General features: G+C 55.3%; 1 protein-coding gene across 1 annotated transcript in view; it reads right to left on the reverse strand.

Moving 5' to 3' along the window:
• Positions 1–94: 94 nt before the first annotated feature.
• Positions 95–14,329, reverse strand: part of RYR1 (ryanodine receptor 1) — a 92,006-nt gene continuing 77,771 nt past the window's right edge. The window contains 21 exon segments of the mRNA XM_020978561.2: positions 95–340; positions 562–613; positions 773–873; positions 1,573–1,637; positions 2,028–2,184; positions 2,493–2,627; positions 2,738–2,884; positions 3,127–3,187; positions 3,283–3,413; positions 3,563–3,605; positions 4,061–4,191; positions 4,315–4,572; positions 5,171–5,257; positions 5,441–5,591; positions 5,960–6,051; positions 6,563–7,372; positions 8,560–8,901; positions 10,481–10,668; positions 11,773–11,854; positions 12,886–12,990; positions 14,151–14,279. Coding sequence (XP_020834220.1) covers positions 245–340; positions 562–613; positions 773–873; positions 1,573–1,637; positions 2,028–2,184; positions 2,493–2,627; positions 2,738–2,884; positions 3,127–3,187; positions 3,283–3,413; positions 3,563–3,605; positions 4,061–4,191; positions 4,315–4,572; positions 5,171–5,257; positions 5,441–5,591; positions 5,960–6,051; positions 6,563–7,372; positions 8,560–8,901; positions 10,481–10,668; positions 11,773–11,854; positions 12,886–12,990; positions 14,151–14,279 — 3,363 coding nt within the window. The 3' untranslated portion in view covers positions 95–244.

Here is a 14,329-nt window from a genome sequence, read left to right on the forward strand (position 1 = left end):
TATGATTCTAAAATCTGTGATTGAAGAATCTCTGAATAACCCCACCGCGCCTCCAATCTCCTGTCCCAGAAAGCTTCCAAATCACACACCCAACTGGAACTGCAGAAGAAACCCTTTATTCCGGAAGGGCCCTTTTTCCCATGGGACACATTGCACTGAGGGGAGCTGCACCCCAGGATAGGGGATCCCCAAGGTGGCATAAGGCACTTGAAGGTGAGGGCAAATGAAGGGGAGCCTGGGTTTCTCAGGCCAGCTGGTCTTCATACTGTTTTCGGAAACAGTCACCAGCTGGGAAGAAATCCCAGCACCGTTCCTGATACATCTTCCAGACGTATGACTCCTGGTGGGAGAACGGATGGGGCAGAAAGCCCAGGCAAGCGAGGGAAGGATGGAGAGTCAATGCTCCCAGTTTGAACATCTTGGAACCCCTTTTCCCCTGAGGCTATCTCATGCACCCCTGTTCCAGCACCCCTCTTCCTATCTAGGCCTCCTCCAGAGCCCCCCAAAGGGTCCCAAGTTTTTAGATGTCCTCCCCATCAGGTATCCCACAAACCCCCTCACCTGTCCTGTGTGCTCTGTCTCATCCTTATTGATCAGATACATCAGGAAGAACCTAACGGGGAAGGACAGACATGTCATGAGGGGGCCAGGCCAAGGGGACCCTGAGCCCCCACCTCCTTCTACCTGTTTTCCTCTCCCCTTGCTATCCCTCCAGGTTCTCCAGTCTTTGGAATTCTCCCTTCCCTGTTTGGCCAGCAGAGGCAGCACTCACATGTAATTGGCCAGGTTGTGCTCCTCCAGCGTGTGGGTCTCAAAACCATGGGGTGTTGTATCAAAGTAGTCACTTCCAATGCCACAGATGAAACATTTGGTCTTGGGGGCAGACAGTGGGGTGGGGGAAGAAGGGGAGCGTCAGAGCTTGAGATCTGGTAAGCCTCCGTATATCCTCATGGAACCCTCCCAAGCCCCTCCCCTGATAACCTCTGTCACCTCCCAATTCTCTAGAGATCCTCTACAAGAACCCGCCTAGACACTCCACAGCCCTTTCTAGACAACCCGTGACTCAGGATCTCAAAGCTCTTCCCATACCCCTGGAGTCCTATAAATTCACACATAGTTACCAAGAACCCCCAAAACCTGTCATGGTCACGCCGGGACCCCTAATTCCTCTCACACACTCCCCAGGACCCTCAAATCTGCCCATATTCCCCTCCTCCCCAGCTGGTTCACAGACCAGTGCTTGTTCCCCCCACGCTGGCTCATTGGGAGAATTGTTCTCTTGGCCCCTCCTCAGATTCCTTCTGGCCCTCATGTTCGAGGACTCGTCGGTCCCCCTTAAGCTGTGAGATCCTTGACCGTATCGTGTGCTGCCCTGTACCATACTCAGATGTGCCCTCTTGATTTGCCCACCCCGCCCCCCAAGGTGACTCCCAAGTCTGGGAAGTCCCAGCAACAAGCATAGGGCCCTGCACACAGTAGGCATGTTGCCTGTTGAATGAATGCACTCGGGATCTCACAAAACGCTCCCCAGACCTCCCAAATTCTCTTCCCAGATACCCCCAGGGCAGTCACCTCCATATCCTCCTTCACTTGTTCTTGCTGGTCTCGGAGCTCCCCAAAAGCATCGATGATCAGACCTGAGGGAGGAGGGGAATACAGGTCACGATCACTCTGTTCTGAGCCTTTCACTTGACCCTGACATCCATCACATCCCCTTTCTGGCTTTGACCATTCCCCTCCTGGGACCTCTTCTCCCCCAGCCTAGAGTCCTGGAGATAAATGCTGGTGGAGAGTGTGTTTGTGAGGCAGTGTGGGAGAGTGACCAGGGCACCGGACGTGAAGACCTGGCCTCAGATTCTGCTTCACATACTAGCACACTTAACCTCTCTGGGCCTCGTTTTCCTTATTTGTCAGATGGCTTCTAGCTCTTTGATCCTCTAACCTCTGAGTGTTCCAGCCCTGACCCCTGACCCTGCATGACAAGGGCCCTCCTCTCTCCCAAGTCTGTGTCCCCCAGCACTCCCGACCTTGGATAATGGCCAGCAGGATGACAATGACAAAGAAGAAAAAGGTGATGTCGAAGACTACCCGGTAGAGCTCGTATTCATCCCCTGCTGGGTCTTCAATCTCATCCCCGATGCCCCCGCCGGCTCGGACACCCACATACATGTGGAACAAGTAACACTGGGGAGGGAGAAGCATGGCACAGCCTGAACCAGCCTGGCACGTGCCTGGGATTCCTGTGCCCGGGGAGGCTGAGGCTGGCACATCCCCTCAGCTCTGGGGTTCTGAGCTGCAGTGGCCTAAACCCATCAGGTGCCCCTGCTAAGTCTAGCACCCACAGAGAGAGCCCCCGGGGAGTGAGATGCCACCAGGCTACCAAGAGAGGGGCAAGCCGGCCCAGACAGGGAGACCAAGGCTCCAAGGAAAAAGAAGTGACTCTGAACCACCCCCTGTGCGCAGGATGCAATGTCTCCCCTAGGCCACCTCACCGTCATCATGTCGTCACATTTCATGTCCGGCTCATCCTCGTCCTCACTTTTGTTGTAGAATTTGCGGAAGAAATTGAAGGCCACGACTGTGTAGAGATAAACCACGACTGCCAGCAGACCCACCGTCATCACCAGCTACGAGAGAGCCCCAGGCACTGGTGAGGGGGCCAGCGCTCACCCCCGCCCCCTCGGCTGAGTCAGGTCCTAGCCTTCCCCAGCTCCCTCCCCTGCTCTCTCCCACACACCTGCTTCCCATTGTGGGTGACAGAGGACAGGATGGTTCGAAGGGTCTTGACCCCCATGGCGATGTCCAGCAGGTGGGCAGCAAAGAAGAAGTTGTTATAGTGGCCGAGGAGGGACATGACCATGTACCAGGTCAAATACAAGAATGACTGGGGGACAGCAACGGAACAGGGGAGGGGGTTCAGAAAAAAGGTTTGAGGAGGCACAAGCCTAAATGCTTTTGGGGTGACAAAGAACACTTTAGGGAGCAGTCGGGCACGCTTTGGGGGTATCAGAGAGGCAGGAGACACTTTGGGCGGCCCCACGGGATAACCCAAGGGTACCAGAGCACGCTCTGAGAGAGCGTCCTCTGGGCTCTCCTTCCCACCTTGGTGGCCCCCACCCTACTCACGTTGTCGGTGAAGATGACGCCGAATTTCCAGATTTGGTATTTGACATCTATGGACATGATCCTAAGGGAAGGATATGGAAGCAGTGAATAGGCTAGAACTTTCAGGAGCTCCCTTGCCCCCTCCACCAGCCCGACTGGCTCGGCCCGGCCCTGTACCAGGTGAGCAGTCCCGAGGGGGGTTCAGGTCGCTTCTCGTTTTGCGCTGTGATCTGCAGGCTGGCCAGATCCATGCCCAGAAGCTCTGCGATTCGCTCCCGGCCAAAGATGTCCCCGTGTTTTTCCAGCACCTAGGGAAGGGAGGGAGGGAAGGGTTGAGGATGTCCCCTGGACACAACGAGCCTCAGGAAAGGACAAATCAGCTACTCTCAGAGACCCCGTGAAGGGTGAGAGAATTGGGGATGAGGTGAGGGTCTCCATTCCCTGTGGCCCTCCTCACCTTCCTTTTCACAAACTTGTCCCAGTAGTTGCTGGGGAAGGATCTGGGGGAAGAAATTATGAGATGTGAGAACAGGGGGGCTCCCAGATCTTTAGCTCCCCAGGCCCTGGAAGTCTTAATTCTCCCCCTGATCCCTCCCTCCATGATCTCTCTGCCTCCCTTTTTGGGGTACCTAATTGCCTGCTATGTTTCTGTCTTTGAGACCCCCCTTTTTGCCCCCCCCACTCTGACTCCCTCTCCATCCTCTGCTGTCCCCCCAGCATCTGCCACAGTGCGCTCTTCCCTATCTCTCCTTTAGCTCTCCACTATCTCCTGTGCTTCCCCCTTGTTTCCCTTGGCCCTCCTAATCCCTCTCTGGGGTCCCTCCACTCCCAGTATCTCTCCCCATAGCTTCCCCTTCTGTCTGGTCCCCCAGTCTCTCTCTAGAGTATCATGCCCCAGCTCCCCCTCCCATTTCAGGTCTTTCAGGGGCTCCCCAGGGGACTTCTAGCACCGTACGGGGTGTTAAGCACCAGGCGATCCCACTGTCCCTTTACGTCGTCATCCTCAGGCTGTTCAGTGATGTAGAGACCATCAAATTCCAGTTTCCGGGCTAGTTCCTTCTCACGTTTAAAGATAACCAGCGGTACCTGGGGGAACCGGGGAGGGGAGACCTCGGAGATCAGGGGTGTATAGAGCCCGGTGGCCAGAAGTTGGGCCCAGACCCTGCCCTCGCAGGTCAGCCCCTGGACCCGGCTCTCCCCCAGACCTACCTTGAGACAGTTGTAGCCGATGATGCAGAGGAAGGCAATGAGGGTGTGCAGGATGCTGAGTCCTCGAAGGGCAGGCTCCATGTACCCCGTACTCTCTTCCAGGAAATAGTAGACCATGTTCTCTTCCTCATCATCTTCCATCTCCTCCCCAGCCCCTGAGCCCATGCCAGACCCCAGGAAGTCTCCAGATCCTGAGCCTGCCAGGCCTTCGAGCCCTGAGCCTTCCAGGTCCTCTTCACCCGGAGGAGAGTCAGATACCTGCAGGGAGGGCATGGGCATGGTCAGGGAAGGGTCTGGGCATCATCAGTAGCTCTAGGGGAACCAAGGACTGGGGGTCTGAGTGCCTAGCCTTCAGTCCCTCATTCCATCCCAAAGGCTCTGGCACCTGGATCAGAGGACCCGAGATAGAGAGCAGAAGAACTCTCTGCAGTTTATCTGGTCCCACCCAGATAAACTGAGGCCTAGGGGGATTAGTTAACTAGCCCAAGGCCATGCAGAGTTGGAGGCAATATTTGAACTCAGGTCCTTGGACACCAGAATCAGGATTCTTAGGCCCCAGGACCATATCCCAAGACCCTTACCCACTTTAAAGACCTTCATATTCAGCCTCCCATCCTTTATCACCCAGCTGAAGAGGGATGGATGCCTGGTTTCCAGGTGCCTTTTGCCCTTCCTATTAGGGTGACAAGGCACCTTGGCCCTCAGCCTGTTTTCTGCAGGGGATAAGGGGACCCACGTATCCAGAAGGCCAATTCCCTCTCTGCTTGATAGACCTGAGGACCCAGTCACTCAGGCTCCCAAGGGACCCAGGAGTCCCCCCAAACCTGCCCCCTGCACCCCTCCACCCACTTGATACCTTGTAGAAGAGCAGGATGAAGTTGATGGCAAAGGCCAGGAAGAGAGCAAGGAATCTCAGGGTATAGAAGTTTCTGGAGAGGTAATTCTGGTAGGGTCGGGGAGAGAGGGAAAGAGGGAGGGTCTGAGCTCCCTGTCCAGCCCAGCAGAGAACTGAGGACTGGGGTGGGGGGGCGTCTGGAGAAGCCCTGGGGAGGGGACTCTGGGGGCCTGGGACTCCTCCCTTCCATTCTGCACGGCCATCCCTCCCACTGTCCAGGCCAGTCCTCACCAGGAACTTGACCCTCTGCACTTCTAGCTCCTCCCAGAAGTCTGGGCCCTCAGATTTGGCCTCCTCCTTGCGAGGTGGAGATGGGGCAGCTGACTTCTTGGGAGCCTCAGGTGCCGGCTCTTGGGCCCCTTCCTTCTCTCCATTCTCAGCACTGGACAGTGGGAGGAGGAAGGGGGGAGGAGAGAGAACATAAGGCAAGATTGTCAGGGTCTCCCGGGTGCAGCCAGTAACCCCCAGGTCAGAGAGCGTTGGCATTACGGGACTGAAAGCAGCTGGAACCTTCAAGATGACTCACTCCAGCCTCCTGCTTCCCTGGATTAGGCCACTCAGGCCCCCAGAGGGACATGCCCAGGGTCACCTGAGTAATCAGAAGTGGGGTCAGGATTCAAACCCAGGCCTTCTGACTCTAAATTCAGTCTTCTTCCCGCTAGGTTACAGAGTGGTCAGAGGTGGGGTGTTGGAGGACAGAGGTCAGGGCTAGCCCATGTCCTAGGTCAGGGGTCAAGCAAGGCCACTCACTCGGCTTTCTCAGGTTCCGGTTCTGGCTCTGGTTCTGGCTCTGGCTCTGCTTCTGCTTCTGCTTCAAGGGCTTGCTCTTCTCCTTCCTCCAGCTAGGGGTGGGCAGAGGAGGGGAGGTATGGGCTCGGGGTGCATACCCCTCTCTGGGTCCTTCCACCCCAGGGCTCTCTCCATGTTTTGTTGTCTGTGAACACCCATCTCTCCCCTCTCTGTCTACACCTGGCTTCCTCAGGACTCCCTCCCAGACCTGCTTTCTTCCTCAGTTTTCCCTCAAGCAGTTACTTGGGCACTCCGTCTCTCTCCTGTCTTCATTCCCTCTTTCTATCCGTCTGTCATTCCTCGTAGGCAGCCCCTGCTGTTTATCTGCGTCTCTCTCCATCCATCTGCTCTGCCCCTAGGCCTCACTATGGATGGCCCCTCTCCTGTTCCTTCAACCCTCCCCTCCTTTTCCTTTCTCCCTGTCTGTATCTCTCTCTTTCTCCTCTCCTCTCCTCTCCTCTCCTCTCCTCTCCTCTCCTCTCCTCTCCTCTCCTCTCCTCTCTCTGTCTGTCTCTCTCTCCTCTACCCCCTCTCTCCCACACATAGACACACCTCCCCACTCACCCCTAGTTTCCTCCGGAAGATTGGAGAACCCTCTGGAGTGGGCGGCTCAACTGGTGTTGTGTCTCCCATGTCACCAAGGCCTCCAGGAACCTCCATGCGGAAGTGGCCTCCATCTGCCCCAGCCCCCTCTGCTCCCGCTGGCCCAGCCTCCCCAGCTCCAGCCTCGGCCTCGGCCTCTCCATCAGCAGGCTCTCCCCCTGCCTCCTCATCCCCCTCCACAGCTCCATCCCCAGTGCCAACAGTTCCCGCGCCAGCTGCCTGTTCCCCATGGACCTCATCTCCCGTGGGGTCTGGCATGCCAGCCAACAGTCCTGTCACTGTCACTTTCTTGGCTCCTTCCACCAGCCCCCCACCAAACAGAGAGCCCCAGAGTAGGCCTAGGGCCCCCCGGGTGGCGCCGATCACTCCCGTGCCCGTCCATGTCACCCCGGCCCAGATGAGTCCAGCCCCGGCACCTGCAGCCTCCCGCAGGGTCAGTCGCCGGAGCCGCCTCACCCTCCGCCGAAGGCTCCGGTAGGTCAGCCGTCGCAGGACCCACGACGCCGCCCCTACCACGTGCCCGGAGATGCCTGTTGGGCCGCCTGAAGAGGCTCCTTCTCCCTCTGGTCCTGCCTCGGTTACGTCTGGCCCAGTCTCTGCCACAGACTCATCCTCATCTTCCTCGGGCTCTCCCTCGGGCTCTGAGATCTGGGCAGCGATCTGCATCTCAAAGATGGTGTCTTCACAGAAGCTCACGAACATCTCCATCTTCTCTGACTCTCCCCCTTCATTCACCACGTCAAAGATGAACTGGCGTTTGGACTCCTTCACCTGCAAGGGGGGAGCCACATGCATGGTGAGAGGTGAGTGGGGGGGGGCGGTGGCCGGGGATAGTGGAGAAGAGGGGACGCTGGGAGGGACGAGGGTGCAGGGGTGTGTGGAAGAGGAGTATAGGGGGCATGGCAGAATGTGTGTGAGGGCGTCTGAGGGGCATTTAGAGGAGAGGTGGTTCAGAGTGTGCTAGGGACATATATAGAGGCTGAGTGTGCAAGGAGAGGAGGCCGAGTATGCAAGGGAAGGAGGCCGAGTGCGCAAGGGGAGGAGGCTGAGTGTGCAAGGGAAGGAGGCCGAGTGCGCAAGGGGAGGAGGCTGAGTGTGCAAGAGGTAGACAAGAATATCTGCGGGAATTTGGAAGATGAGTATGCAAGCCATGTATGAGCATGCTGGGTGTGTGTGTGAATGGGGAGCTTATTATACAAAGAAAGGCAGTGAGTGTGCAAGAAACCAGAGGGCTATTTGGGGGATGCACACCTGAGATCTGGGTGAGAATTCCATGGGGAAGATGGAGTATTCCATTCAACAAGCATTTAACTGAAGCCAACTGTAGTGTGCCAGGCACACTCCTATTGTATGGGGGCAGTAACATATACACAGATCAACCCGGAGACATTTCAGAGAGGGCTGGGGCAACCAGGGAGGGCCTCTCGTAGGAGATGGCTTGAGCTAAAGGGCAGAAGAGGTTCCAAGTGGCAGAGGTGAGGACAGGGCCCCCATCAGGAGTCCTTGCAGAGATGCCTAATGGAATGGATAGTGAGAATGGGGGATGGATAGAGCACACTGGAGGGTGTACTGCCTGAGGAGAATATTTATTGTGGGAGCCAGGCTGGGGAGGTTCCAAGGCCAAACCGAGGAGGCTGTATTAAACCTAGAGACGACAAGAAGCCGATGGAGTTTCTGGAGCTGGGGTGTGATACACTCATACCAAAGCTTTGGGAACATAATATCACTTTGGCAGTGCCAAGGGGATGTGCTGGAGGTGGGAGAGTTTTGAGGCAGGTTACTAGGAGGGCATAGACAGTTAGGGCCAAGGAGCAAAAAGGGCCCGAGCCAGGGAGGAAGGGAAGGGGTCTAAGAGGGCTCTGCGGGGCAAGGCCTTTCTCTGAGAGAGCACTTGAGTGGAGAGAGGTGGCTGGGCAGTGGGAGGGCCCCTAGGGGACACATGGGGGGCAGAGCTTCACCTGGGGCATCTCCCACTGTGCCTTGTTGGTCTCCGAGATTTCAAAATAGATGCGCTCGATTCGCCGGGAGGCACCCATGATCTCGATGCGGCCCAGGTAGGGCCGGAAGTACTCCAGGATGCTCTCGGCCAGCTCCAGGAAGTTCCGCAGTCGAGGATCGTGGGGCACATGCTCCGACAGGTTGGTCAGCAGCACGGCCACATTGAAGCCGATCTCTCGGGCCGGCTCCTGGAAGCGGCTGGCAAACTCCTCCACGTTAATCATTTCATTCTCATCTGCCTCTGAGCAAGACAGTAGAAACTGGATCTCTGGGCCAGTGAACTGCTTCTGGCTGTCCATGGCCTGTGGAGGGAGGGGTCCCCAGGCACGGGTGATTCAGTGGTTCTTCCTTTTCTCCATCTCATCCCCAAGAAGGGACTGTCACAACCTACCTCTGGCTTCCTCACTGACTCTCCCATCCCATCTACCTCACTATTCCTGAGGAAACTCACCCATGCAGAAATCCCCTTCCCTAGTCACTCTGTGAAGTACCCTCCTCCAATTCCAGAGCCTTTTTTAAGGTAAAAAAAACCCCAAAACCCAAAACAAAAAAAAAATTTCCATCACACTTTAAAGATTGCAAAGCACTTGACAAATATTATCTCATTTGACCTCAAAACAGGTGTTCTCATTATTTCCATTTTACAGTTGAGGAAACTGAGGCAGAGGTGAAGTGACAGGATTGCCCAGCTAGTTAGTGCCAGAGGCAGCATTTGAACTTAGGTCTTCCCAGCTCCAGGTCTGGAGTTCTAGCCATTAGACTAGCTAGCTCCTTCTGGCGGCTTTGTGCTGGTCTCTAGCCTGTTCCCCAGTGCCTCAGTGTCCTGCAGGGTCATCCAAACCCTCTCCCTAAGGCTGCTCTCCTAGAGACCCTTCCAGGGATGATTCCCCCTCCCTGAGGCAGTCCCATGCCCCTAGAGGCACCCGTGTCCCTGAAGCCCAGTCCTCAGTGAGGGGCTGCCTCCTCTTCCATCCTCCATACTTGCATCCCACTGCCCCCTAAGATGCCCATTTTTAGAAGCTCCCTTCCCTAGACAGCCTGCATAAAGGGACCCCCTCAGACATCCTCAAGTTTCTGGGCCCCATCTAGGGACGCTCCTTCTGTCTTTGTCCTCCCAGCACCTTCGGGCTACCCCCAGGACCTGCCCCATTCAGTACCTCTCCTTTTCCAGTGGTGCTCCAGAGATTTTGCTTTCCCGAATTCCCGACTCCCTTCCTAGTCCCTGGACTCCCCTATAATACCCCAACTGTCCCCCCAGAACTTGAGCTGTCCAAAAATCTCCTCCTGCAAACTGTTAGCTCAGACATACCTCACCAAGAGCCTCTCTACTGACATTCTGTCCCATCTAAGGATTCCCTTCTCTGTATCTGGCTTCACCTCCCACTCCCTTCAGCTTTTCCACCCATTGTCTTCCTCCCACTTCCACTATCCAGAGCTTTCTTTACTGGGGGGGTGGGTTTGCAGGTAACCTCCTCCCCATTCCAAACTTCCTGTAGGCTCAGTTTCCCCACCAGGAGCCCTCCCACCCAAATTTCTGATCTCCATCCAAGGGGAGCTTCTGTTTTTAGCCTTCTCCTTGGCACCCTATTGTTCCCCAGAATAATCCCTTGATCCATTCAGTCAACCTGGCTTTCCATTGGCTTGTATGCTCAGATAAATGCCCACAAGGTTCCCTAGCCCCATGTTCTTGTCCCCCTTCTGGAGAGGCTTACGTAGGTCATCAGTATCTCACTGTCCATCCCCCGGCATGTCCTCAGGCTCCCGTAGGGATGGGGTTCCCTTCCCCCACTCTATGGAGCCCCCCAGGGCTGCCTTCCTAGGTGCCTGGCCTCCTGCCCAGAATCTCCTGGGCCCCCCGGGAAGGTGGTCATGGGACGATACCTTCTGGAAATCTTTCTTGGAGATTAGCCCACGGGGATCGGTGACATAGTCCTGGAAGGCCTCAGAGCCCACGATGTCCTTCAGTTTCAGGAACATGTCAAAGAATTTGAGGATCATCTCCACATTGGAGGAGGACTCCACCAGCATGTCCACCATCTGCCTGGCGATTGTGCCATTGACCACGTTCCCTGGCGGGGGTGGGGGAGGAGGGACAGGAGCATCAGGGCCAGCTGGGGAAGCACAGTGGCTAGATCTGGGGCTGGAGGGGTTTTACAGAAGGGGAGAATTCACACCTAAAGTGGTTAGGTGATTCAATTAATAAGGTAGTAAGGGAAAAACTGAGCATTCAACCCCAGGACCTCTGATTCCAAATCTAGTCCCTTTTCTATCCATCGCCTACCGCCTGTGAGATCGTGGCAAAAGTCCCCTCTGCCTACCGCTGCCTCTCCATTCTAAAGGGACAAGCAGGGGTCCCCCACATTCTTTAGGGTCCAGCCAGGATAAGAAGGTTTCCTGCTATCCTGGGGATTTTTCCTCAGTTGTATTGGGAGATCTGGGGTGGTTTTGGTGGCAAGGACCATGTGGGGAAGGGGAAGGTTTCTGGGGGTAGTTCTCTTGAATGATATCTTTGGGAAGGGTCTCAGAGAGAGTTTCCAAAGGCAGTCCCAGGGGAGAGTATCCTTAGGGGGTCTCTAGGAGGAGTCTTTGTAGGGGAATCGCCCTGGGAGGATCTGTTGGAGAGTGCCTCTCCACTGAGAGGGATGAGGCTTGGAGCAGGGTTTTGGGAAGGACTCTCAGGGGTCTTTATAGAGGGGAAGGGGGAGTTCTCCAAGGAACCTTGGAGGGTGGTGGATTTCCATGAGCGGACTTCTCTGGGAGGCATCTACACAGGCTAGAACATCAGCTCTTTGAGAACACTTTGAGAACATGGACTAAGGTTTCCATCTTCATAGCTCTAGTGCCTACCAAACGCAGTGTCCAGCATATAGCAACTGCTTAAGAAATGCATATTCAAATCAAGTGAATGAACATTTAGTAAGTGTCTACTATATGCCGGGTACTGTGCTAAGCTGCCTGACTGATTATCATGGGGGGACAGGGGGTTGAAAAGGCTCTTTTGGAGGGATCTCAATGTATGTCTCCGGGGGAGAGTTGGTTTTGACTGGGGTTTGGGAGAAAGACCTCTGTAGGGTGGGTGATTTCCGGGGGGGGGCTCTCTGGTAGGAGCCCTGGGTAGGGTTTTAGACAGGCTCCTTGGGGCTATCTCTGAGTGGGGGTGGCTTCTGGCTCACCTTCCAGCAGCGACAGCAACATAACAACCATGTCCTTCTGCAGATCCAGCAGTTCCTTCAGCAGTTCAATCTGGCTGGAGTCCTAGGGAGAAGCCCCCCCGCCCCACATGGCCAAGCCCGGTCAAGGTTCGTAGCTCCCGTCTTTGCTAAATCAACACTGTGGGTACTGGTCCTCCCCAAACCCCTAACCTGGTCCCCAGATTCCCAATACATGACATAACTCCTCCTGACCTAACCCTCAGAGAGAGAGAGAGAGACAGAGATAGAGAGAGAAAGAGGCAAAGGGCAGGGATATACTTACAGAGACATGGGGAAATAGAGATGGAAATGTAGAAAAGTAGAGAAATGCAGAAAGACCCCAAAACAATGAGAAAGATGGACAGAGTGTGGTAGAAAGGAAGGCCCAGGTTCTGAGGGAGACAGGGACCTATCAAGGGGCTGAGAGATGATGACAGACCTAGAGACCAGTCCTAGGATGAGGCCGACACATGTGGTAGAATAGGAATTCTATATGTGTTTGGGGTGTGTGCTGGAGGGAGGGGCCTTACACGCCTGCCATAGTGCCTTGGAGGGGCCATCACCCACCACAGGTGGGGTAGAGAACTGGAAAAACCCTCCAGCCCCAGCACCTCACCACACCCTCCTCCGCAGGCCAGAGAAAGCGAGAGGTCATCAGACCCCAAGGAGCCCCCAGAAGCAGAGGCAGCCTGGTGAGAATAATAGGGCGAAAGGAAATCGGGACTGGGGTGGGGGACTGTCTGGGCAGGAAACAAGCCAAGTAGAGGGGGTGTGCTGTGGACCCAACACAGAGGGACGTGGGGAGCAGCTGGGCCGGAAATGGACAAATCCAAAAGCAAGTCGTAAAGAGGGGAGAGGTCTGGCCAGATGAGACCAGCTGAGAAGGAATCTGATCAGAGCACGTGTTCAGAGAGGAGGGGATGGGGGCCCAGAGAGGGGTCTGATTGGGACGGATGAGGGGAAGCTCCAGGCCATAGGGAGGAGGGGACCCACTTGATGGGAAGTGGACCAGCTAGGAAGAAGGCCCGTGGGAGCCAATGAGGACCGAGAGTAGGGCCTGCCAGGTGGAAGTGAGACTGATCAGGGAGAGCCCACCTGAGCCAGCTTCATCATCATGTGGGCAAAAACGTGGAGGAATCCGACCACGGCATCCCACAGGCGGCTGTGGGCCAGGCTCTGCTGGTTTCCTGTGCATGGGCCCTGCAGGAGGACACTTGGCTGTCCCCTCCCAGCCCGCATCCCCAACCCCACCCTACTTCAGTCACAAACTGAGGCTCCTAAGACGTAGGCCAGCCCTCATTTGACTGATGAAGAAAGTGAGACCTGGAAGGAGGGAAATGACTAGATCAAGGTCATCTAGGCACTAGATTCAGCCAGGATCCTTTGATTTCAACTCTTTTTGCCACACCCATGGAATTCACCATGATTTTGCTAATATTTCCTAGGTATGTCTATTGTCTAGGCTGGGTCAGGGCTGACGAATGAGACCTTCACTCTGCCACAGGCCTAATGCCTCTGAGCCATTTTCCATTCCTCCCCTTCCTTTCCCCCTCCTTCCCCCAAATCCTGTCAATTCTATGTGGGTGCTCTTGCTGCTACAGGCCCTCGGTATCCCTCTTTGGGAATGCAGCCGCCTCCCTGTCTTATTCCTTAGGTCCTGTCTCTCTTAGACTGGGAACTCCTTTAAGACAGGGATAATAATTTATTTTGTCTTTCAACAAACAAATCTACTTGTATTCCACAAACATTTATGAAGCTGGGCCCTGTGCTGGGGTTATACAGACAGAACAACTAGGTTCCCTGCCCTTAAGGCGACTGAGGCACAGGAGACCTGGCCCTAAGCAGGGCCTTTTGGTAAGGCTCAATGGAGGGATGCTGTCCCACTGTGCAGCAGAGAAAGAATGCTGCTTTCAGAGGAAGCCCGTCTACCTGGGGGAACCCTGCCCCTCTCCCCACCGTTCATCAAATGAGGGGTTTTAATCAGGTGGTTTCTAGGGTCTCTTTTAGCTAGGTGGCACATAGTAGGTGTTGAATACTTATTTCCTTCCTCCCTGCTTAACAAATGCATATTTGATTAGATAAACTCCTATGAAGTGTAGCAGTTGGCAGTCTAGTGGAAAGAACATTTTTATAGAAGTCTGGATTCTGTGCGACTGTAGACAAACCTCGTCTCATCCTGTGCCTCAGTTTCCCCCTCTATAGAATGAGGTGGCTAGATTGAGTGATGCCTATGGTCCCTTTCAGCTCCCAGTCCTAGATTCTCCAGGGCTTCCTGGAGGAGGTAGCTTGCCACTAGAGTCTAGAAGGCCAGGAGGGGCTGAGGGCGGGGTCATGGATAGGAAAGGGGTGAGGCGGGGTACCTGGATGTACTCTGTCAGGCTGTTGAAGACCTGCTTGGCCACAGCCATGGCTTTGGAGAAGTTTCTCTTCCCCTGCTCTTCGATCACATCCTTCCCCGAGTAGTACCAGTAGAAATCACTGATGGACTCCTGAGGACAGCAGCTGGTGAGTGGAGGGAGCCCGGGGCCCTGGCCCTCCA

Source organism: Phascolarctos cinereus, unplaced genomic scaffold, assembly GCF_003287225.1.
Source record: "Phascolarctos cinereus isolate Bilbo 61053 unplaced genomic scaffold, phaCin_HiC Scaffold_726;HRSCAF=1367, whole genome shotgun sequence".
Classification (NCBI taxonomy): Eukaryota; Metazoa; Chordata; class Mammalia; order Diprotodontia; family Phascolarctidae; genus Phascolarctos; species Phascolarctos cinereus.